Raw genomic sequence first — 25,375 nt, 5'->3', positions numbered from 1 at the left:
AATTTGCTAAATAAATAAATAAATAAGCAAAATAGGACCCAACAAACTGGCAGTAAAAAAATGTTTAGATCAGTTAGTAGATAATTCCTTTTTGAAAGGTAAAATGAATTTCTTTTAGTGAATAATGTGCAAAACCCTATCCATTCGTTTTTTGGTGTGATAGATTTTTATTATGACAATCCAGGGTGCCTTCTTAACATACAGCAGCTACACACAAAGAAACAAAATATGTTTTTTTCTTTCTGTCTTCTTATTGTGAAGGGCCACAGCGTACTACAGCACAGCACTGATTCCAGAGGGACTGCTGCTGCATTAGGGGACCTGCACTTTCCTGTAGGGGTAAAAGAGTCTGCCCTAACATCCTTGTTGATGAGGAATTTTGTACTAATTATCTCAGTCTGCTTGCTGGTTTAAAATTAACTACTCCTTTTTAAAGGAACAGTGCTGATTTTCAATGTGAGCAGGCTTTAAAGCAGAAATGATAATAGTGTTCAGATGGTGAAGTTTAAGTCTGCTATCCACCAATGAGTACATTTTGTAGACATGAATTTGTTTGTAAAACTCATGCTGTGTGCTCTGTGAGTTATGTGGTGGTGATAAGGACAGAAAACATATTCAGGGATTGCTCTCTGAAGACTTCTGTGACCAGAGGATGCAATAAATAAAGATGGTATTGTATTAAGAAAGTCACATGCATCTGTCCAGAAAGTGTCTAGTTCTAACTGGCACTGTTACACCACTCGCTTTTGAGATTGTTAGCATTCCTGCTGAGGTTACACACAGCAGAAATTTTAAATTGCTTTCTGGATGCTAGAGGTGAAGTTGCACCCACTTTCATGTTGACCTTGAACAGCAGAGATCTGAGAGAAATTGTGAATTAAGTCAGTGAATACAAGTATTATTTTGATTTTTTTTTAAGTATACTTTCTGCTTTCAGAAATAATTAATAGCATAAGAAACAAAATTGAAGTACGTTAATTAAAGAAACTCTAAGTGTAAAAATTGTGTCACATATTTGCTAATATTTGTGGCCTTGACAATAAAGTAGGAGGAGAAATTAATTAGAAGAAGAGATTTGGTGAGGATCAACAGGATGAAGTCAAGAAAGGAAGAGGAAGCTGAGTTGATTTCATTAAGTTAGAAGTTTATCGTAGCACATCCTTGAGTTGTGAAAAAAGCCTACCATAGAGAGTACAAAGGCTTTTTATATTTTGGGTGTTGAAAATTCTTGGTTACTTTATAATATGGATTTCATATTACATGTGAGCTTTCTGATGGAGTGTGTCCAAAGTCACATTTCTGCAGCTTTTCTAAGTACCTCACAGCATAGGTAGTATTGGAGCTTTAATGATACGCTTGCATCTGTGAGAGCTGCGTGTTTTTGTGTTCTGATCATAACACTACTTTGGTTTTAATACTTTTTAGGGATACAGACGGAAGAATGCTCTTAGATATTTTTGATGAAAACCTTCATCCCCTTTCGGTAAGTTCATTGCTCTCTTTTCCCTTTTCGTGTGAACTGCCTCTCTGTCTGCTTTGTTTTGTTTCCGTCACTTATTTGGAAGTTTTTCTTCCTTAGAAATCCGAAGTGCCACCAGATTATGACAAGCACGATCCAGAGCAGAAACAGATTTATCGCTTCGTTCGGACGTTGTTCAGTGCTGCTCAACTGACTGCTGAATGTGCCATTGTCACCCTGGTGAGTGTCTGCGAGGTGACATCAGCTATCTAACAGACTCAGTTTTGTTCCCAAAGCTTGCTTTGCATGATTTAATAGATGTAGGTGTTGCCAGGGGATTTTTTCTCACCATGGAGACCAAAGGAATTTCTTGATGGGAAGAGATACTGCAGTTTATTTTCTTGGAGAGGGTAACTGATCAAAGAAAAGGTTGGATAACGTGTGACACAAAAGCTGGGGCTTCATCTTGCCCTCACAGAGCTATAGCATTACAGGCCACCAGAGTGACTAATGGAAAGCACAGGTGGCAAAAGCAGTCGGGACAGGAGGGAATGTTAAAAGCAGAAATCCTTCCACTTTGGGGGGTTTGTTGTGTATTGCTGTAATTCCCAACAGAGGGTCAGGGGACAGCTGTAGGTAATCTAATAGCCCTAGTAAGAATTGGTGAACAGACGAAGGATTTGGTCAGTGTCTGAAACATTAGTGATGGCTCCTTTTTTACTTTCACTGTACTTGTCTTTCAGGACTGCATCATAGAGTGGAACAATTGTGCTCAAGGCTAAAGTTTAGCTACTTAAAAATAGCATAATACAAAAAAGGCTCAGATTTTCAGCTGGTGTGGATAGCTATGTGGATTAAAGGAGCTGAAGTGATCTCCACCAGCTGAGAATTTCTTCATTTTCCTGAAATTTATATCCTGTCAAATCTCTTCAGCTTTCAGGCACAATTTTGGCCACGTACTTGAGTCAGAAATACTGCAATGAAATGTGTTTTTTACAGATACAATATGTGGTCTCCTAACAGCTTTTTGTGCACTTTAGATAGTATAATGGGAAATTGGAGAATGTGGATTTTGAAAGCAAGACCTACTCCTTTTCTCTGTTAATCTTAGAAGCCAGGAGCGAGAAATTAGTTGTCAGGATTTTCTCCTTTAGACAGTCAAAATGAATTGTACCAGCCAGAACAGAACAGGAATCAGAGGGAAACAGGGCAAGAAACACCCCACAGTGCTCCACCCTTGCATTTTGAGGTATTACTCTATCTAGTTAGTTGACCTAGCCATTACTTGTTTTCTGAAATGACATTTTGTCTGTCTCTTTTACAAAATTGTACAAAGTACTTGTCCTTCTTTTTCTTCCTGAGCATTTTCTGCTGGAGGCAAGATATGCTATGTGAATCAATATGTTCTTGTATAATTTAATTATTCTACTGTCAAATACAGTGAAACCTTGTTGTAGTTATCTGTTATTTGATCTTAAGTTATTTGGTCAATGCGAGCACTGTGTAGTAGAAAGGAAGAAGGCTTTTTTTTTTTTTTAAATAACAGTATCTTCCTGTCTTTGCAATGTATGGAAAATTCTTAGCCACAAATCTTTACCCATGCACGTGTTTGAGTATCTTTCATTTGCAAGTAGTTCCTTGCCTCTTCTGTTTCTCATGTGGCTTCCTTATGAGCTACTGCTTTTGCTATGATCTACAATTCGATACAAATGTTTTTTTTAACTTCTTTGTCATACTGCAGTTCTTGTAGTTGTTAGCACTTGAAACTTTAGCTGGTTTGCGCTTTTTACCCAACACTGATGCCAGGTATGTTGTTTTATAATCTGATTCTCAAAGTGGCCATGCAAGATATTGGCAGGTAATTTGGTGTAGGTGATCAACATTACTGTTCTGCTATTATTACCCATGTTTTCAATATAGTCAGGCCTGACCCCTCTTTCCAGAAAGCTAGAGAATTTTGCAAGTATGAAATTTTGTTTTGTTCTGTTTCCTCTATTATTTTAGATCCCATTTCTTTATTTGTTACTGTCATCAGAAAGGGGCCCCAGAGACAGATCATATTGTTTCTGAAATGTTCAAATGGATAAAATGAATAAAATTAAATAGATAAATTAGTTGGCTAGAGAGCAATCAACCCCCTCTTCCCCACAGCATTTCTGATATCTAAATAGTGTTGATAGCCCTATTTATGAATCCTCCAAATGTTATCAATTTTGATATCCTGACTGGAGAAGGAAGGAGCAGCACTCACTGCTGAAGTCTGTGTTTTGCCATAGTCTGGTCATGCATTAGAGAGCCATGTGATACCCCCATCTGCCACTTGCTCCTTGAGGGAGAGCTGCCAGAAGGTAGGAAGTATATCTGTGGAGATCACAATACGTTCTGAACTAGATGCTACAGCTATTCTATTTCACTCTAATTATTTTTAAGCAGTCCTAACCTCCGTTTTTTCACTACCTAGACTACCCAAATTATTAACGTAGACTAAGAAGTGTACTTGGATGCACTTGTTGTCGTCTTGTCTGCTGTTAGCCAGGCAGAAGGAGCAGTTAGAAATAGCTGTATAGCAGTCTGTATGCAGCATAGGAGCAGGGTAAATGTGATACTCTAGAGTATTAGATAAGCTACTCTCCAGCAAAAAAAGACAGCATCATATTGCTTTAAGCACTTAATTAAAATATTTCAATTAAAGTCTTGCTGTTGCAGCAAAGCCAATTTATAATTAAAGAAAAGATTTAATTTTCACACAGCCTCCAGAGCTGCCAAGAGGTTTCCCGTATTGATAGGTGAAAAATTAAAATCTCAGGTTGAAACAATTAAATATTCACATTATTTATTTATAAAATAATACCTTAAGAATAATATTAGTTTAATGATTACTTATGTTTCTGATTCTATCTTGTAAAAAAAGATATAAATGATGTAAAAAAAAAAAAAAAGTAAATGAACAGCTGAACTGAGCTCTGTGACCTGACTTAGGGAGAAAACCAGTGCTTCTACCCTGATGCAGAGTATTCCCATCCTTGCTAAAACGGAGAAATGCGTGTTGTCTGCAATATCTCCTTACACTTATATTAGTGGATTAATTGGATAACAAATATAAATGTGAATAGTAGTGTTATCTGTACCAACGTGAAAACAATACAGTGTTCACGTGTCAAGAGAATTGAATATTTGCTCTTTGCTGTTCTGTTCTGTGAAAACAATACAAATTAATTAAATAGACCTGAAAAGAATAGTCCCAAGTTTTCTGCTTTGTCTTCATGTGACTGTGAGTTTTGTGCAAGTAGGCCAAGTCTAAGTCACCAGAGAACTTCAGTATGCACAACAGTTTCAGAGAAGTTACATTTTGCATAGGCAAATACTCTGTAGACTCAGCTTATATATGATGGTATCTAAATTCATATAGTACATGATCTGAATTACTTTCGCGAAGTTCAGAGAAGAGTGTTTTGAAATATATTGCAGAGTTCATACTGTGACTGAAGGGATTTGATATTGGGAAATTTGAAAATTGAAGTACGTAAGAGTAAATTCTCCTTATGAAAAACAGGGATTTAATTAATCCAGCCAGATGTTCCTGGTTCTTATTGTACTCTCCAGTCATGTTTTTAGCAACTACATAGAGAGAGAATATTTTTGAATTAATATTGTTAAACCATGTGATGAAAATTGAAGTATTTGAGGATAATTTTCTTTTCTGTTTATTTAGCGGGAAGTAGGAAGCCCTTAATTGTTTCCTTTCTCTGGATTGTTTTTGCCTTTAAATGCTGATAAATTATCATTTTTGCGTGTTTTATTTAATGAAGCAAGAATGAGTTACTGGTTTAAAGAAAACAAAAAAGTAAAAGAATGTTATCAGAGGCTTTAGAGAGACTTAATTTGTAGCAGAGGTCCTTTTCAACTGGCCCAGCTTAGCTGCACTCTACATGCAACTCATGGGAGATGCACATTCCTCTGCAGACCTCAGAGTACTACAGGCAGTACTGTTTACTGCCAGGTTTGAAGGCTTTTGCTCTCCTTCAGTAACAGGGGCCAGGCTGGGCTCCACCTCGTGTAAGAAACATGAGGACAGTTGTGTGCATCTGTTATTTCTGGTTACCACCTTTTTAATTCTCCAACAGAAAATGACATTAATTTCAAAGAATGAATACTGATCCCGGTTTTAGGCTGGCCAGTTAATCTTGCCTAATAGTATGAGTGTATTTTATATGCATTACAAATGTTTGTTTTAAAATGAGTAAAGTAGGAGGCGAACCTGAAGATGTGTGATTTTGCTCTCAGTTCTTTAGTGCTTCCTATAAATATCTTCAATGCTACTTTTCAATTGCTTGCATTTTCAGAGTTTTATGACTGCGTTCATTATTGTGTTTCAACACTTGGTCTCAAAAATGAAAATTGGATGAAATTGCAAGAATGGTGATGATATGATATCCTTTTCCACCAAATAGATGGAATCAGATCTTTATAGAACATTTTAAATGCACAGCTGGGCAATTGAAAGCACACTTATTTCTGGAGAGTCATGCTAGGGAACTGTAGAACATATGGCAATTTAGTGATTGGATTTAGAACCGTAATTTGACTGTATGGGATCCATCATCAATTATGATTTTTTTCATTTAGGTTTATTTTTAGTTTCAAGGCATTGTGACATTCTGAAGTTTTCTCATTAAAAAGACATGGCTATGTATTTACTTTTAGTTCTTTATGATGTTTTGGTATGGAAAATGTCTTAATTTAGTTATTCTTTGCTTCTGCAACTAATAATGTGAGTTACCTAGTGAGGTCATTATCAAGTTTAAATGAGAAAGTGAGGAAACCGGGTTGTTGGAAATACACATTAATTTGTAGATTTTCCATTTTGGAAGTAAAAACACCAGAAACATAGTCTTCTATCTGTCAGTGTGAATCTGCTGAGTTTTGATTAAAGCTGCTAGAGTTTTATTGATAAAATAGAGTTTGACATAAAGTGATACAAAAAAAAAGTGTGAGAAAAGGTCATACTGTTCTCTTGCAGCTGCCTCAAAATTCTGAATTCTTCCACAAACACTAGTGACATTCTTTGGTGATTGCCAAGACTCATACTTGAAGAGAACGTGCATCTTCTGACCTCTGTGTTACACCACAGGAAACCCCAGTATTTCAGACGGACAATCACAGAACAATTTAGGTTGGAAGGAGCTCTCGAGGTCTCATCCAGCCTCTGCTCTGAGCATGGCCAGCTGAATGAGGTTACTTAAGGACTGCCCAGCTGAGTTCTGAATTTCTCTGAAGATAGAAATCACACAACCTCCACAAAAAACCTACTCCATTGTTTTATGAAGTGTAAAAAAAAAGAAAAAAAAAAAAAAGAGAGAGAATTAAGAGAATTACAGGATTTGGGGTCCTTAAACTGCAACTCCAGTGTGTGTGGGGATTTCAGTGGGATATCGAAGGTTGATGTTAAGCTGTTCCAAAATTAAGAACCAAAGAAAAACAAACTTTGGAAAGAGTCCCATGCTAAGATTTTATTAAAACTTGCATGTTCCTTTGGATTATGAAGTATTGAAATGAAATGATTTGACACTTTCATTTTTTGGTATATATCCTCCTGAATGGGAAAGAAAAAGAAGTACACCTCCTCAAGTATTTTATCTTTTCTTCCTAATTGAGAATGTGGTGTAATACACAAAATATGATGTCATGTCCTCTGAGATGAAAAAATGAAATGCTGCTTCACCCTAAAACTGAACTCCTCAGTGCAGTCTTTAGTTCTCAGTTTCTTCAAATGAGTTTACATGCTGTTAGTTGGCATGTTATGCAACCAGCTGTCTGGTATCCAGAATCACAGGGAGGTGGGACATCCCACATATCTGGAACAGCATTGGATTTGGAGATTGTTATTAAGGAGAAGACCAGGTTGAATGCACCCAGCTGCACGTAATTACCCCAGGGATTAGGTGTGGCTCAGCAGTGGTTCTGTGTCACTGCTGCAGAGTGGATGCCCTTGCCAGTCTGGTTAGCCTTGTGCCATTCTGCAGTTCTATTTCTAGAAAAAAAAAGCCTCCAGGCCTACTGTTGATAATGTATGGCTAAATGGTTGTCTACCATGCTATTCCATGTCCAAGTCTTGGGAATTAAGATCAAAGGCATCCAGGCTAGCTTTGCATGGAGTAATTTAAGGTCCAGAAGATTAATTAGCTCAAGATATTTGCAGAAACACATCAAGTCTATACCTCTTTTGAACCTGAAATGATTTTGGAAGCCATTTAATTACATGTCTGTGGTGCTGCATCTAAGCTAATGAACCTCTCCAGACTCTGAGCCAATTTTGGAATATCTATACCTGCAGAGTGGTAATTATATTTAATTAGGAGAAATAAATTCTCTTTAATTCAGATAAATGAATTCTTTACAAAGGCAAATTGTCTAATTGATTTCACTCATGATTAAATGATCATTTGCTGACATTACAATTGTAAAGGTCAATCATTGCAAAATTTTGGTGAAATCTGTGGGAAGTTGAAAAATAAGAATTAAAGAGTGCTCTTCTGAAGTCTTTATACAGGTTATCTTCTGAAATGTGCATGAGTTATTATGATGTCTCTAATGAGGTGCAAGTGCTGTCCATGGAAAGCTGTTGGGGACTCACAATTGCATAAAATATATGGTTTATTCCAAACACATAAATTTATAATGGAGCATCATACTCCTGGGTACTGAGTTTTTAGTGGAAATGTATTGGTGGGCCAATGCCCATTGGTATTTTCCAGCTCAGAACTGCGCTTTCATTTCAACTAGGAAATTAAATATGTGACAAATGAGTATTGAAGCTTTTAGTGTTGTTGGTGTTCTTTCCAAGCTGAGAAAATTCAGAACAATATGTTAGTTGACTGGAACCAATGAGAGTTTCTCTTTGTGTCACATCAGTAAACTTAATCATTTCAGTAGTGTTGTTATCGCTCTGTAAAAATCTGAGAACATGCAGTCACAGAACTTAGTGAATGATGACAGGTGCTGTGAAAATTGGTCTTGGAAGCTATTAAACTATTTGAGGAGAACTAGAAGTTGGATTAAGGCAGAATTAATCTGTCATTTTTTTTGAATTCAGCTTTCAGATATTTAGAAGCGCTCACCAAAGCTCACTTTGAGAAGAAGCACTGCAAAGGATGAATTATACAGAAAAGTGACAACTTTAAGGTTTAAAAACAGTTTTAAGGTTTAGATGCATTCCTGAGCATGAATCCAACTGTTGAAAGTGGTGAAGGCCAATCATGGATTTTTTTAGAACATATTTATTCTTGATTCTAAAATCTCTATGTATTATTAGTTCTGTTCAGAAGAACTTGCTGAAATAATCCAGAGATGAAATGAGGCTTTTGAACTCTTAGTAGAAGTTTCTTACATTGCCTTCTGAGCGTGTTGATATTTCAGTTTATACATAAATTTCTACCACCACCCTGAGACAGGAGTTACAATGTTCTTTTCCACAGTGGGCTTTTAAAATTCAACTTTGCTGTGTGACCTTATAGCAGCTAATCCTAAAGAAAATCTAGAAAGTTTCGCTTTTGAAAATTAAGTGAGTGAAATTCATCACAGCACACAAATACATATTAAACCATGAAGTAAACACAGAATCCCGAGTCTGAATCACACCTCGTGTTTAACAAAATGAGTCCCTGTGTTTAAGGTGTTAATGCGTAGACTTAATTGCATAACTAAGGTGAATGCAAGCTGCATTTCCATATGTCACACTTAGCATTACAGGACCAATGTTTCCAGAGATATTTTATTTTATACTTGATGTGGAGTGTGTCTGCCTGCACATAGGAAGACTCGCTTGCTTCTGTCAGCAAAGCAGGTGGTGCTCTCTCACCAGCCACACATTTGTTTGGGATGAGCAGCAGAGTGACTGATCACCCACCAGCATTCTTCAAATGGGCTGAGAGCCACCTGGCCGTTCTCCAAAAGTCTGTACTGATTCAGCACATCTTTGCAGCAGCCAGAAGCAGCAGTCCTGAATTAATGTAGGATACTGAGCACACGGCAGGCTTTACCCCTACTTCTTTCTCCGTTTTACTTATCAAGGTCAAAATCATGGTGTTCATGCTGCTCCTGTGGCCTGGACCAGGTATACTGAAATGCTCTGAGATAAAAACAAGGGTTGGCAGTTCCCTTTGTCACGGTGAGCTTTCTGGTGTGCGTAGGAAAGAGAGCTTGCCTGTGCCTTTACTGCTTTCACAAAGTTACCCTATCAGAGTAGGGCAGAAGCCCAGGTATATTCCGTCCTTTCCTTTGCCTGTGGTTCACTGCAGAGCCACCTGCTTCCCTCTGACCTGCAGCTAGAGCAGAGGGCTGTAAGGAGGAGTGGCTGTACCTGAGGGATTTGAGTGAAAGTTGAAGAACTAAACTATTAGGATAGCATAGGCATCTTCGGAGACTAGTCCTACCTTATGCTGAATTCTCACACTATCTGAGCACTTTAGTAAACTTCTGCAAGCATTTGCTGCAAGATAAGCTTGAAAGGTGAAATTTAAGCAGCTTGCATTTACAGTAAGGGGTCAATTTCAACATTGCTGTAAAGCAAATGAAATTGATTTTCATTGCCCTACTTTGAGTGGCATGATACTGCAACACCTCCTACTTATGAAGCTCCCTGTGCTGGTAGTGTGTATTGCTTTATACAAGCATTCCACTTAACTGGGACAATTCCAGGAATTGTTAGCTCATAATTCAAGGTGCAGTTTTGCTTGGTAAGTTGAACAAGTATGTTTGTATTAATAGTAGGGGGTTTACACAGGCTACCTAAGAAGCAAAAGGCAGCCTTTGGAACAGGCTCATGAAGTTGTTGAACTCTGCTGAGATGCATTTACTGCCTTTTTACTGAGCTTTGCATTTCTGTGGTTTTTATACATATTTCTGGAGCACTCCTTGGAGAAGTGAGTCTTTTGAGTCGCCAGTGCTGTTCTCACCTCACCCACTCACGTGCATTTCTCTGAGTTTCTGTCTTGAATCGTTGTGTTGGAGTGACCATTTGTTTATTTCTAGGGACTTGGATGCTCTTGCCGGTCTGGTTAGTGATATTTTGCACAGGATCACTAGAGGGGACCTGCATGACATGATGCCATATCTGATAACTGTTTGGGAATTACAGCCATGGTTGTTTGTATGATAGCTAATAACTACAACCAGTAGCATACACTTGCCTTCCACATTAGATGTTGACATTTTATTTGTTTATGTTATTATTTTAATAATTTATTTAAACTATCATTTGAATTTATTCAGACATACATAAATATTAGAAAGAGTTACAGACAGAAAAATAACAGTTCTGTTTCTGGTATTATGATCAGAAAGCAGAGGTCAACTAAAAAATGTATTTATTGTATCTAAGTCTTGAGCTTGACATAAATGTATCCGTTAAACTTACAGCTTTTATAGAAGAACCTTCTTGAGACCAGATTACTGTTTGAAATTGCTGTAGTGGGTTTATTAGAATAGTTTTCTTAATCTTTTTTGCTCTTAGGTAGAAATGAAAACGTCTTGATTTTAATGTGTTTCCACAGGTATATCTTGAAAGACTTCTAACTTATGCAGAGATAGATATTTGTCCGGCAAACTGGAAGCGAATTGTACTGGGTGCTATTCTGCTGGCATCCAAGGTTTGGGACGACCAGGCGGTGTGGAATGTGGATTACTGCCAAATCCTGAAAGATATCACAGTTGAAGACATGTGAGTCCAGTGTGTTTATCTTTGTCCATAATCTCTGTGTATAAGGGGGGAAGGGAAGTTATCTCATAAATTATATAAAGGTTGTTTGTCTGCATTGTATCTAAATGAGGTAGATGCTGACACATGTGGCACGAGGTCTGCTGGAGAGTTGCTTACATAGAAAACATGAACTGTTTCATTGTTGTTTATGTTAAACCGTATTTCTGTATTTTACCACTGGATGTTCATGCGCAGTGAACTTGCAAAATATTGAAATCTATGACTTGACCAAAAAAAAAAAAAAAAAAGTCAGATGAACCTGCTTGTCTTCAGTTTAGCAACTTTTACAGTAGTGTTAGTTCTCTGCACAGACAGCAGAACAATGTGTAAGACAAGAAAAAGATTTGTTCTGATCTTAAAATCCTGTAGATGGCCACCCACTTACAGCTGCTATTACTCAACCCTTAAATGATCACTCACATATTTCTGCCATTATTCAAATACTCTTTTTTCCATGTATGCTCAATTTGTTTGCAAGATTAAAATGTATATATATTTTAACTTGCAAAGAGAAAATTCATTCTGGTAAATTTTCCATTTTTTTTACACAATGGCATTCTTAAGAAATGTATGTAATGGCACATACAGAGTTACAGTACGTGGCTGGATACTTTCCAGTCATTGCAACAGTAATAAAAGAAACTGTGATAAGAATAAATACAATTAAGATCTTAATGTTTACAAATACTAAAATGAATGTTTATCCCATTCAATTATCGAATACTCTTGGTTGGTTGGTTAGTAGGTATTACATGTATTTGTTGAAGTGCCTGAATTTCATGACATTCAGGGCTGAGTCACATACTGTGCACCAGCTCACAAGTGCCCTTATCTGAGTTAATGTGCACGTGAGAGTGCTGCTAGAATGGCAGAAACTGGAATCATGGTTCTGGGATCACAGTGGTGTGGCCGGATTCCTAAACAGGCCACAGAGCAGTGCCTTCAGAGAGTGATGGTTTGAATCTACACCTACACTCCCATTTTCATAGGGATTAGTGACAGTAAAATGATGAAAGAGATGGTTTTAGTACAGTACCTCTGTGTTTCTAAGCTCTTTTAAACATGGAGAGGTATTTCTAATAAAAAATATGTAGACCTGTTTCTACTTTAACTCAGTTACGTCATAATTGTAGTCACTGAAAAGCATTTACTGTGGCTAAATACTATTTACATTTATTTATATTTCTGTTTGCTTTGTATTTATGTTTCGGCACACGCTATTAAGTGAAGAGAAAAGAAGGGGGAAGTAAACAGGAAAAAATGTTTATATAGGCGCGGTGGTTTTTGAATCTCGGTTTACAATCTCAATGCAGTGAAGACGAAGCATTTCTGCTACAGCTGTTCTAAATCAAAGCTACTAAGAAACTACTTTATAGCTAGTCTAAAAATGATCTGTAAGGAATAGGTTGAAAGTTGGGAGAAAGCTGACTGCTTAAAATGCAGCATGTTCATACACTTCTAGATAAGGCACTTCCAAACTATAAGTAGCTCTCATTTCTTGAATATTGGAAAAGTTATCACTAGATTTGTACTAACAAGTAGTTTATAATAAGATCTTTATTTCCTGCACAAGAGTAAAAAAACTTAAACCCTTCATTGCTATGGCATGCTGTAAATAGCCCTCCTTATTTTTGAGAAAACCGTCATTACAAAGCAGAAATCGGAACTGTACATACTGCCATTTCAGTTTCTGTTGCATATAGAACAGTTTGGTAATGCTTTCTTGACTATTCTGCGTGCTCTCCGAATAAGGTTCTTTCTCCATTAACTTCTCCTTCAACGCAAATCTGAGCTCTTCTAGTTTGTGTTTGAAGCTGAATAGCTTGAAGCAAAAGGTTGAAGCAAACGCTGACAGGCTTGACTATGCCATATGACAGTATTAATCAAGTATGATTATAAATACAAGCTTTGAAATTGCTCATTCTCAGGGCTTTTTTGGAAGGCAGGTTAAAGGGCATACTGAGATGATATGAGAGGAAAAGAGTAAGTGGGCGAAAAAAAGAAGATTTTTGCTTTTGACAGACACACATGGTGGTGCTGCTGTTAGGAGCTGCACATCAGCGATATAAAAACATGACTCCAGTGGCAGACCTGTGCTCATGTGCTGCCAACAGTCTTCTTTATGCACTTCATGCTCTCCAAACAGGCCAGTGATGAGTCCTTGTCCTCAAAGTGAGAAATACAATCTTTAAAACAAAGTATAGAGCCAGCAGCCTTTAGGGAGCCTATGCTCTCTTTCTGCATGGTACTTGATGGTCCGTTTTGTGAGCTTTGTGTTTGGAGCTCCTCGTGAATGCTTCAGTGAAGAGTTGGGTGCTTGTTGACATGTGCCGATGTTTCTCTTCCTACTGCCAGTTCTTCCAAACATTTTCTTCCTCCTCTCTCTGATGTGATGATGATCACTATTTTTTTTTTTCTTTCTTTGGATAACTGGGACAATACAGTGTTACAGTTTTCATGTGACTTTGTCTATACCAAATGAGGGCTTTCATTGTTTATGCTAATAAGGCAAGGAAAACTCTATGCCTAAGTCTTCAACTACTGTGAATCATTAAGCATGAACTTATCTTATAAAACATCATGCATAATTTTCAGAGTTTTAAGAATCATCAACAGTACATTAAGCTGTAACTAAAGGCTAACTTGAGAGACAGTATGTGTCCATAGTTGTGTATATGGCATTGCTTTGAAAGTGAAGATGATGAAAGAAAATTATTGTAATGTGTAATGGCCTTCAGAAGGAAGTAAGAAAAAAAATAATGGTTCAGTGTTGAAAACTACTGTATCACTGTTCTTTCTTCTTGACTTTCCTTGTGCACATACAGTGCAGTCAACATGGAACTTGAATGCAGTACCATAGTCAGTCAGTACCTGCTGGTAACAAACCTATGCAGTCCATATTCTTCTGCAAAATTTACTATCTATTTGTTATTCGTTTCTTGCATCTTGAAATCACTATTTTAAGTATATCAAATGTCCCAGTGTATGTGTTGTGTAGGATATTAAGTTACCATACAATTTACAAAAGCTACAAAATTGACCTGTTTGTTTATTTATTTACTTATTTATCAACACACTTTTTATTGTACTGCAATGGATAATGATGTATTGATACAACAGAGTTTTCAAGGAGCTCAGATAGGCCTGTTCCTATCCATTCTTCTGAAAAGCACTTTTTTTTTTTTTTTGAAGTAACGAAAGCGAATTTTTCTTGCAAGTCTTAGGGAAAAATTGCTGTATTCTGCTCATCACCCCAGACAAATGGTATGCTGAAGAAATCAGATTTCTCGTGTCTAGTTTTAAGTGATTTATTATGAAAGCCAAGACAGAATAAACAAGTTGTCCAGTCATTTGTATGTTAGGATAATTTGCAACATCTCTGAGGGCTGTCTGACAAATTTAGGACATGTCTGTATTTTGTGTTGGCATAGCTGTGTGTGCAGATCCACCTAGTGGAGGTACAGCAGAAACGACAAGAACTTTATTTTCCGAGTTTTACCCTTTTCCCTTTTGTGCTAGCTTAACTAAAGGGTCTCTTCTGCTGGCAAAAGTTTGGGTTTGGGTTTGACTGGCACAGCAGTAGTAGCTGCAAGGTGCAGCAACTTTAATATTCCTCACCAAAGCATGCATGCTTATAGAACTTGGTAAACTAGTTCAAAATTTAGGCTAGGATAATTGCATCTGTCAAGAATACGAAATGAACTTGGTTACTGCCATTTGCAATTTAAAGCAAATTACATTCAGGATGCACAGTCTGAAAAATGTTTTCACATTTATCTTCTCTCTACAGGAATGAGCTGGAACGCCAGTTTCTGGAGCTGTTGCAGTTCAATATTAATGTTCCCTCCAGTGTTTATGCCAAGTATTATTTTGATTTGCGCTCCTTGGCAGAAGCAAATAACCTGAGTTTTCCTTTGGAGCCCCTCAGCAGGGATAGGGCATATAAACTTGAGGTAAGGCAATTTCTTTTTATATTGCCCAGAACTGAATATATATGGTCATTTGGAATTTTTGGAGAGTTTCTCCCTTCCCAACCCATCTCTTCCCAAATATTCCCATGTAATGTTAGAATGTGCTCAATATCCATAACTGATTTTTTTACCTTGTCCTTTAGGTATTCATGGGTCTGGAAACACCTTTTTGGCCCAACTTACTTCATATCTTGTCTTGCTTTTCATTTCTTTCCATTCTAATTGTCTACATTGACCTCGTGAAAAAACCCGCAATTTTTACAATAACTCTACTCACAGTTTGGTTCTGTTTATTCTTAAGATTGACTGTGCAGGAAAGAGTATTAAAAAGTTTTGCTAAAAATTAGTGTTCTTTGTGCTTGTTACCTGCTATGCTGCATTTCACGTGAATCCAAGTCTGTTGTCTCAGCAGTGTTTTTCTCAGTAATAAGACAGAAATAAGCACACATCATTAGGAGACCTGAATACACCAAGAGCATAAACCACTATGTCAGATGTACCTGTGAAATTCAGGGCTTTGTGAATTCTTACATACATTGGAGGAATTTTAAATCATCAGGCAATTGTGGATACTTTGAAAGCTGGAATCTTTTTTCTTGAGCATTCTAGGTCAGATTTTTCAAAAATGCTTGTTATTGCATGAATATGTACACATTTTTTTCAAAGTTTGAAATCTGCCACTAGCTACTAACTGCCTTTAGCACTGGATGTTTTAATTAGATAATAGTTTTGCACTAGAGGTTCTATGGCTATGCATTAACATCAGCATTGCATGTTTTGAAACTCTCAGTGCTCCTGTAAAACAGTTTTTGTTGGAGGGAAATGATGCATGGGAAGACTTATTAACTTGTTTGCAGCTTGTAATGGGAACCGAGGTGGAAGAAAGAATTAAAGCAGATTTCACTAAATTGGAATATCTTTCTCTATTTCTAAATATTCCCTTCAAATTTCTCAGATAGCTCCAATAAGAATGTAAGTTAATTCTGTATATGAAGTGAGATGTAAATTTGCATCAGATTTTATTTGTGTTAAAGAATCATAATAATAACATATGAAAAATCATTGGGACTTACGTCAAAGGAAGTGGTGTGCTAAGTTATTAGATGTTAGGTTTTGATAATTATCACCTTCACATGCATTTGCAATTAAATATGTTTCTTTTTGAAGAGAATCTAGTACACAACATTTCTGAAACCTGTCAGTGAGTTACAAGTACAGGTAATGAAGATAACTCCTAAAACTTTAGAAGAAAATAGAATAGCAGTAAATAAGAAGAGAATACTGGTGGTTTTTCTGGACTAATTAAAGAGAATGCATATTTAAGAAGAAGTAATTGAATATTTTTGAATTAAGTCCACGCTATTAAAAATTCTGCCAAGGTGAAGGTGGTTTGTGCTGCTAGCACAAGGCAGCTCTGAAGTAAGCTTGCTAGCCAAAGGGGATGGCTTCAGGTAAGAGGAAGAGTCTCCGCTGTGAGACTTCACCTGGTCTGCCAGCTCCTTACCTTTCTTCTGTGGTCAGAAGGAAGGGAACTGCCTTGTTCCCTGGTGATGTTGGATGTCTTTTGTGTACCCTTGAAAGAGTTGACAGCATAATGTATAGCCTAATTCCTTGGGCACAGTTCCGTATAGCTTGCCAGGAGTTATCAGAATGCGTCTGCAACAATTTTCAAGGGCTATTATGCTTTTCAGCCCAGAGTTCTCTACTTCTGAAACTAAGAGAAAAACTGCAGTCTATGATTAAAGACAACAGACTGATAGCAAATGCAGTGAAATGATTTGCCATGTCTGGTAAATTGAAAAGACTTTGCTTAGTTGTGAGATTTCAAGCAACTTATTTACTGGCATTGATATGATTGCATTTTACAGTCATGTTCAGTATCTGAAGCAGAAGCATTAGGTCTTTCATGGTAGAATCTGTGTTGCTATTTTTGCAAATACCAAGAAGTTGACCTAGCAGTGACAAAAAAAAAAAAAAAAATTCCAAAAGAAGCCGGAGGACAAGGCTACTGATAACTGTTCCTTGTCAAACGGAAATGCTGGACAAGATCCATCCGATTGGAAATGCTAAGAGAGGTTATAACGCTTTTTAAAACAAATAGTTCTTTCTGGAGCTTTTGTAGGGGATGTTTTGCCTTGTTTAATGTTCCCACAACTGATACAAAGAAGCAGCTTTGTCTTTTCAATGATAAAGTGAAAGTAATGTGGCCTGAAAGCATCCTGAATTTGTGGTATCAGTCCACCTAGTAATCAGGAAACATTTTAATGACATTTTAATAACTCCCCCTTCTCCCCTTCCACATTGTATGAAATCTTTCAAGTTAAAAACAGCAAATAATCTTTAATTAAATCATTGAGCCTACCTGTCAGTGCTCCTTGTTCAGAACAGCATATTTTGTACTCTGTTTTCTCCTTCCTTCTAATTGTGTCAAATGTCAAGGCTTCCTTTTCTTCTCCTGAGAAATTAGTTTCTAACAAGAAGTTTCTGCCAAGAAGATTGTCAGATATCCAACCTTAATCCACTATTTTGTAATTTCCTACTCTTGCACCTGTTTTTTCTCCCACGTACTGAGATAGATATGAGTCAGATTCTGCTCTTCTGATAAGTCCGCAAAACATACCTACCCTATTTCTGCTTGTGATCTTGGCACTTTACTCATTTCCAGACTAGATTCTGTAAGAGCATTTTTTAGTGCACTCTCAACTGAATGGACTGTGTGTTGTCTCAGCTTTTTAGTATTGGGATAGTGTTTGAGGAAGATCTCTTTCAACTACTGTGTGCTGTATTATCTTGACCCTAAAGAGGTAGTATTCCATAGATGAAACAGAGTAAAAAGAGGAGAGAAAATTGTAAGGTATGAATTGAGAAGTGTCATTCTACTCTCTGGCTTCCCATTTTTGCAGTGATTGACGGCAGACTTGCATGTCCTGTGTGCTCAGAACCTTGTAGCTAAAAAGCAAAACTTCTGTGACTCCTTTTGTCAATAGTGACCTGATGATTCTTCTTTTCATTTTCCATGCATTCAGGAGTACCTCCGTCATCACAGCTTTCAGTCATCTGCTTTTTTACATATTCTGACTCTCCCTACATTCTCTCTGGTTTGCCCATTTTGGAGAGTATTGCAGCACTCAAGGCTGAGTGCATTTGTGCATTTCCAGTGGTCAATCTGTAGCCAGCACTCCTGCTTTCCTGCTCTGCAGAGTGGTGTGCATACAGCCAAAATTTATCCTCTGCTGCTATTCTCCCCTGTCTCCTCATCCTCCCCCACCTTACCATTGATAAAAATCTCCTCCAGAGCCATGTAAAGTATCTAGATAAAGGAACAAAATTCCACCTGATTGCTGTTGCTGTTTTTTAATAATACTTTGTTTTAATTTCACGGGAAAAAAGATACTTTGCAACAGGCAGAAATTAGTTTTCTCTGGTGTTAGAAATAATAGATACATCAGATGACAGAGCAGTGTTGCAACCTATATGGATATATCTTAACTGACAGACAAAGTAAGTAATTGCAATTTTCCACTTTTGTCTTGTTTTCCCCTATGTTACAAGATACTTTAGTGAATTTTCAAATGTCTGTTTTGTAAATTATTTGCAAATTAATTGGCGCCATTAGATAAAGGATTGCTTTAAACTACAGTCAGTGTTTTACATCTATATGAATAATCACCAGGGACTGGAACTGCCAAATATTGAGTACCATTTCCAAGCAAAATTTTGTTTTGTCTGACCAAGTGCCAGAACAGGGATATTTTCCTATTGTACACGCAATTTTCTGGTGATTTTTATAGTGATTATCATTTCTATTTTATGCCTAAAAGAAGAGACTGGTTTGGCAACCAAAGGAAGCTGACCTCCACCTCAGCACATGCCACATTATTTCGTGATTCAAATGTTTTCATCCATTGGATTTTAAATCTGACTGAATTGCATAAACATTCCTAGTTCACTGAGTTCTTGGTTAAATTATATAAATTATTATTGAGCAATTTTAAGTGAATTAAGTTATGGTCTACAGAGCAACAAGAATAGTTGTGTTATTTTACTGTTTTTGTCATCTGCAGTAAGAAAGAAAACTATTCAAGAATGGCTATAGCAAAAGGAAATTTGGTTTCCAACTATATAGTAGCAGCTGGTTTCTTGGTGTTTTTTGTTTGTTTGTTCTTTTTTTGTTCTTTTTTTTAAACTTAATTTAGTCATGTTTTGTGACTGACTTATCGTAGAATTAGTTGAGCTTGCTCTCAGTGGCAGGAGCTGTGTGATTCTGCCATATCTGCTGCTGATCTTTGGAGGACAGTTGAGATTTTAGGACTCCTACGACTTGCTGTGCTGTTGAAGTAAAGGCTAAGAAAGAGAATGATGCACAGCGGAGTCAGACTGCTTATTTATATTGCCTTCTTTTATAATCAAACACTTGAACTGTTTTTATTTGTACGGTACTTTTTGTTAAACATCCCATCTTAAGATACCACTTAAAAACATTCCTGAGTAAACAGAAATATGTTCATCTCATTTTCTGAGTTGACCTTGAGCACTACTTGGAATGACCTTCCTCTGCAGCTTTGCGTGTTTAAATGTCAGAGATAACATCCTCACTCATGAAACCCATAGCCTGTCCCAACCATACGAATGCTTACAAGGTTGAGATATAAAAGGTACATAATAAAGATTTGTTTTAAACTTGGCTAAGAGCAATAGGAACGTAAAACATTAGCCTCAGTGTCATTTAGTAAGTCTCAACTTTTGAATAATCTTTGTCTCTTTCTTTAAAAGATATTCTTATGACATTTCTGTGTATCTTTAATGCAAATAAAATTATTCTGAATCTGAGTGACACTTCAGCACCTCGTAAGACAGCAGCTTGCATAGGAGTCACCATCTCCTGCAGGTTCTTCAGAAATGGAGGCAAACATCACCCCTATTAGCAAAGCAGGGCAAGTCATCTGGACAGGCTGCACATCTCTAAAGGAAATATAAGCCATTCTCTTCCTGAACTGTCCAGATATAATTTCTATGAACATTTCTACAGTTTGTTGAAAGTGAAGTACTCTGTGTTACTTGTCAGCTGTTTTGACTGGGTTTGCCACAGGCAGTAAAGAAAAGGGTTGGAAGATGCTAGCTGAGTCCTTCAAAAGTGAGTATGATGGGCAGTGCAGTGGCAGCGTGTTGATTAACATAAGGTTAATGAAACGAGTAAGATTTGGGAACAAGTTCTTCACATGTTTGATTTCACTAAGTGCCATTTTGTAATTTTACCTATGTGTAGAAACCTACATTGTACAGTTGTGGCCAACGCAATTGAGATTTCTTCCTTTTGTGTTACAGGCCATTTCCCGCTTGTGTGAAGATAAATACAAGGACTTCAGGAAATCTGCAAAGAAACGGTCAGTCAGTGCTGACAATCTGACTGTGGTTAGATGGTCTCCTGCTATTATCTCCTAACAGAGGAGACTGGAATATTCCTACGGACGTACTGTTTCATCCATCCAGTTTTTTGGGGGTGGGTTGGGGGGGGAGGGAGAGGAGAGAAAAAGACTTCTGTTTTTTTGTTTTTTTTTTTAAATCTGTCAAGCTGCCTTTACAGTGCCTCCCCATTGTGTAGCACACGAGTAAAGTACCTAGCGGGAGCTGAAGTGGAGAAGCCAGTGTTTGGGAGAGAAGATGGGTGACAATTTCTTCCTCACTTTCACTAACACCTTTAGTCTTTCTATGAGGAAACAGCAAATCGGGTGCTTGGAAGTAGAAACAAAAAATGAAGTAGAGGCAGAAAAACTATTTCAGAACTGTGCCATTTTTCAATGTGCTGTGCTTTTGAAGAGAAACGACAGCATGAAAATGAACCACATAGTCAGATGACTGTGCACTAGAGGAGTGACGTTCAGAGAGTTCCATCTTAAAGGTTTCTCTTAATATCTTTCTTAATTTTTATTTTCCATTCCTCATTGCTGCTTCCCAGGAAAAATTCTTCCCCTTGCACAGCAGCAAATACCAAGTCTGTATTTACAGTAGCACAAGCCCCTGAATAAATAGTGTTGTTTTTTTTCACTGCACTTTTCTCTGTAAGCTGTTATTAGCATTATTCTTCATAATTATTATGCATATGTTATATTTCTCTTATGCCTTCTATTGTATTTCAAAAGAGAGAACTTGACCATAGTGCTGAACCAAAAGTGTGTACAGGGATCAGAAGATGGTTCATAATTCCATGATGTGTTTTATTTATAGTATACTTGGGTGCGTGTGCCTTCCTAAGTTCTTGGAATCAATTATTTTTCCTTAGTACAAAGATACAGTTGTTAATGTATTCAGATGATGATAGTTATAAGACTTGGGCCAAATATCTGAAATTTGCAACAGGTCTTGTGATCCTTTTTGCAGATTTTCATAGCATTAGAAGTTTAGCAGAATTCATTTAGAGACAGATTTGTTTTGTATGGCCTAGACTAGTTCATTCATTCACCTCCAGGTCCATTGTTGCAAGCAATATTCTCAATTTGTATGTGTTTACTTTAAAACAAAGTAAGTCTGTTTGTATAAAATAAAAAATAATTTTATAAGTTTCACTGAGAAGGTCTACAGAAGAGCAGAATACACATTTTAACAAGGTACTTCTCACAAGCAGATTTGGTTTTGAAGCTAAAATACAAACTCTTATATTTTTTTCAGTGTGAGCACTTATAGAAATTAAAAATAACCAAACCGTGAACAAAATGTTCAACTCTAATTATTAAGCTCTTCTGTTGTTGTTACTAGTTCCTTCCTACCATGGCTGTTGCCCCCTTGGGCAATAAGAACTTTATTTTTATTTTTATTTTTATTTTTTTGATTTTTATTTTTTTGCATGGTTTAGAAAGATACGGTTGAAAATTCTCAGTTCCCTGAAATTCTTTCTTTGTGACTGTCACTGAAGTGAGTGGCAGCAGACTTCCCTGATATATGCACTACTGTGGTAAACTGTAAAGATTCCTTATTTGTTTTCATTAAGCCCTATGGGCTTGTAGCAAACCTAGAGGCCCTGAGAAGCACCCTTTGCTTCAGTGCAGTGCGGATCGGATGCCTCCAGGTGGAGAGGCACTAGCAGGATTCAAGTAGTGATACCAAACAGTTTCTGTTAACCTTCTAATGTGATTTGCGTGGTTTGTGACATGAAGGTTTTGTCCGTAAATTCTCCTGATGTCCTTTGGGCCTTGAAAATATCTAATTCTCATCATTGTTGTGCCAATGCATCGGAACTGTGAGTCTCCAAGTCCATTTTTCCCTTGAACGTGGAATGTAAGGAAAGTATAACAATACAAATGCCAATCAAAGCATTTGCAACCTCTTTACAGATGATATCAAAAGGAACATTTTCAAAGCATTTGAAATTCATCCTTTCTAAGCATAAATTTAGGCTTTAGAATATGTAAAATATTTTGATTTATCAACACTTTGCTAAACTATTTTCCATTTAACTTGATATCAGGAATATTGGTTTTATCCATTTCTGGGCGATAGATATATGAACTTTGGATTATGTAAAGATCTCAATGCATCTTCTATAATTTTTGTGAAGTTTATTAAACTACTTTAAAGATTGTATAGTCTATTTATTGTATGTATGTACATACAGTCTGATACTTTAAAAAGTGGATTCCGTAAAACCTGGCTCAGTCTTGTTTAGACTATTGAATATCGTTTTAGCCTTGTGCACTGGACTCTACCTCTGTATAGGAGAATTTTCCATATTCTTAATTAGTCCTGATTCTGTGATTAACTTGGTTATGTTTCTTGCACTAAGAATTAAAAAAAAATCTGCTGTAAGTGTGGATTTTTTCTTTAAGTTTTGCCATATGAATCCTCTACATTTAAATGGACATTTCTTTCCCTCGTGATTATAAAACAATTCTTTGCTTTTCCTCCTGGTTTGTTCCAACTTTGCCAAAAAAAAAACCAACCAGTACCTGTCAGGAAATCTGAATAAGTGTCTTTTGTTTGCAAGGTATTCTATACCATGTAATTAAAAAATGAATTCTTATTTAGGATTATGTTGTGTTTAGTGGAGTTTTTTAAGCGTTACTATATGGAAAATGCCATTGCAAGATTAGAGAGTCACCCAGGGCTTGAGAAGGGAGGTGAACCAGACAGCGTTTTCATTGACAGCACAAGTAAATTTGGTTTTCGTTTCAGAACCCAAAACAAAATTTGCTGTAAATGTTTTCTGGATGAAGGTTTTCACTATTGCTTTGGTCACCAGCTCAGAAACAAAAAGGTGTAGGTGACGTAATAAACCTGTCCCTTCAAGTGTCATTGTCTTAATGAGTTATTTTCCTGTGTTGAGCCAGTGGGGCACTGGGTTTGTTGCTTATGCATTGATAATTGGATAAATGTTTGAAAAAAGTTTCTTCTAAGAGTTGTGTTTTTTTCATGCATCCCTCTGCAGACTTGAGATGTTTCCCTAATTCCTTTCTCCGTTTGAAGACTTATTTATATTTCATTTTATGTTTATTTTTTTCTTGTCAGCTGTATATTTCATTCTGATGGACACTTTTGAGACTAATAATGTTGGAGTCGTGATAAAGTGCAGATAAAAGAAAAACGACAAGAAACATTTTCCCCTTTAATAAGCCCTATCAGTCTTTTGAATGATGCACATTTTCTCTTACTAAAAAGATGCAAAATCCAATAGCAGGGTAATGGAATCCTTTTCAATAACTATATTTTTTTAATTTGCTTTTCAGTCTTTTTGTGAGAGGAAAATATCAGCATGTGTAGCTTTATAGTTACATTTACCTTATAGTAGTTAGCTGAGTTTATCACATAAAGTAAATGTGTGATGGGAGACTTGTTTAAGTGTTTTTGAAGTCTTAGTTCAGGCTTTGTTTTTTATTTAACACCTCTTTCTCTGTTTCCCAACTTTGTTAATGCTGCAAACTTTAGATACAAACTAAAGGTTAGAAGGAGCAAAAGTCTCATCAGAAAAGAGTGACAGTGTATTGGTGGCAGATGACAAAGTGACATCTGGGAGTGTTGGCTGTATGTAAAAATAGCAGTCTGTGGGAGGGGACAGAGGAATTGAAATGACAGAACAGAAAAAAACAAAGCTTTAGCAGCTGAAGCAACAAATTATTTACAGCAATCCTTTGCTGATAATGAGCACTGCATTTTCCTTTGACATGTTTAAATTACTAATTAGAATGCTGCCCATCCGTTGCAGACTCATGTGGCGCTCTGTTTCTCTGAGGCATGTATAAAGAATTTACTCAACCTGGCTTTTAGCACTTTCTCACTACTGTTTCAAACATGCTTCTGTAATCTGACTTTTATTTTTTTTTTTAATTTGAATCCATAGTTCTTGAAAATATCTACCTACCTCTGCAGTGGAGTGCCCGTTTGGTATCTCTAACATGTTCTGAGAAAACAATGCAAATCTGAACACTTATCTCTGTGACTGTGACCCAGACCTATAAAGAAATGTTAGTAGCTACATCTAAAGTGTGCAGCAAGTATCTTTCTGCTGTTTGCTTTTTCTCTTTGCCAGCTGAACTGCATCTTGAGGAAACCACAGAACTGGTGAGAGTTGGAGTTGCCTTAGTTTACAGGTACTGATGGAAGATACGTAACTGCTGATAAGAGAAAATGCTTTAAAAAAGGAAACAAGAATAATAAGAAGAGCCGCTGATGATAATGATAATTTTGTTGTATATGAACCTGCTTTTCTTAGTCCTCTTTTAAGAATCTCCAAGAAGTGACTGGTAAATCCCAGAAACACAGTTTGAAAAGTAAAGCCAAGAAAGCAACGCTTGGCTTTACTTCTCTTGTCTGGGCTTTAGGTCATCAGGTACTTCCCAATAAAAAAAAAAAGAATGGGCAGGAAGGCACTTTTAGGAAAGGCAATTGGCAAAGTGGTATTATTACGCTGTTCCTCTTGCATTTCTTTTCGAATGATTAGTCTGATGCAGTTTGATGTAAAGGAGGGTGGCTTTTTCTGTGGGTGCCTGTTACACCATATGTAATATGCTTCAGCATTTTGGGGGCAACTTTAAGCTGCTTTTTAGTTGGGAATACTCTGGTGACGACATGCTAAGCACACTGCTTGCTCTGGTGATAGGTGACCACGCACTTACATTTCCCATATGAGTTGTCCAATATCTCTGTGAAGACTTTGTAAAGTTCACTCAATGCACTGGGCAAAATGAACTGTGAAGATGT

The 25,375-nt window shown here is 36.9% G+C and overlaps 1 protein-coding gene across 1 annotated transcript in view; it reads left to right on the top strand.

The window, feature by feature from the left end:
* Nucleotides 1–22,987, top strand: part of CCNY (cyclin Y) — a 115,281-nt gene extending 92,294 nt beyond the window's left edge. Inside the window, exons 6-10 of the mRNA XM_085227070.1 lie at nt 1,426–1,483; nt 1,580–1,699; nt 11,011–11,177; nt 15,007–15,169; nt 20,513–22,987. Of these exons, the coding sequence (XP_085083196.1) occupies nt 1,426–1,483; nt 1,580–1,699; nt 11,011–11,177; nt 15,007–15,169; nt 20,513–20,629 (625 nt within the window). The 3' untranslated portion in view covers nt 20,630–22,987. The remainder of the gene's footprint in view (nt 1–1,425; nt 1,484–1,579; nt 1,700–11,010; nt 11,178–15,006; nt 15,170–20,512) is intronic.
* The last annotated feature ends 2,388 nt before the right edge of the window (nt 22,988–25,375 follow it).

This window comes from Meleagris gallopavo, chromosome 6 (genome assembly GCF_905368555.1).
Source record: "Meleagris gallopavo chromosome 6, MGAL_WU_HG_1.1, whole genome shotgun sequence".
NCBI lineage: Eukaryota > Metazoa > Chordata > Aves > Galliformes > Phasianidae > Meleagris > Meleagris gallopavo.
This window is presented reverse-complemented; position numbering and strand designations above follow the sequence as displayed.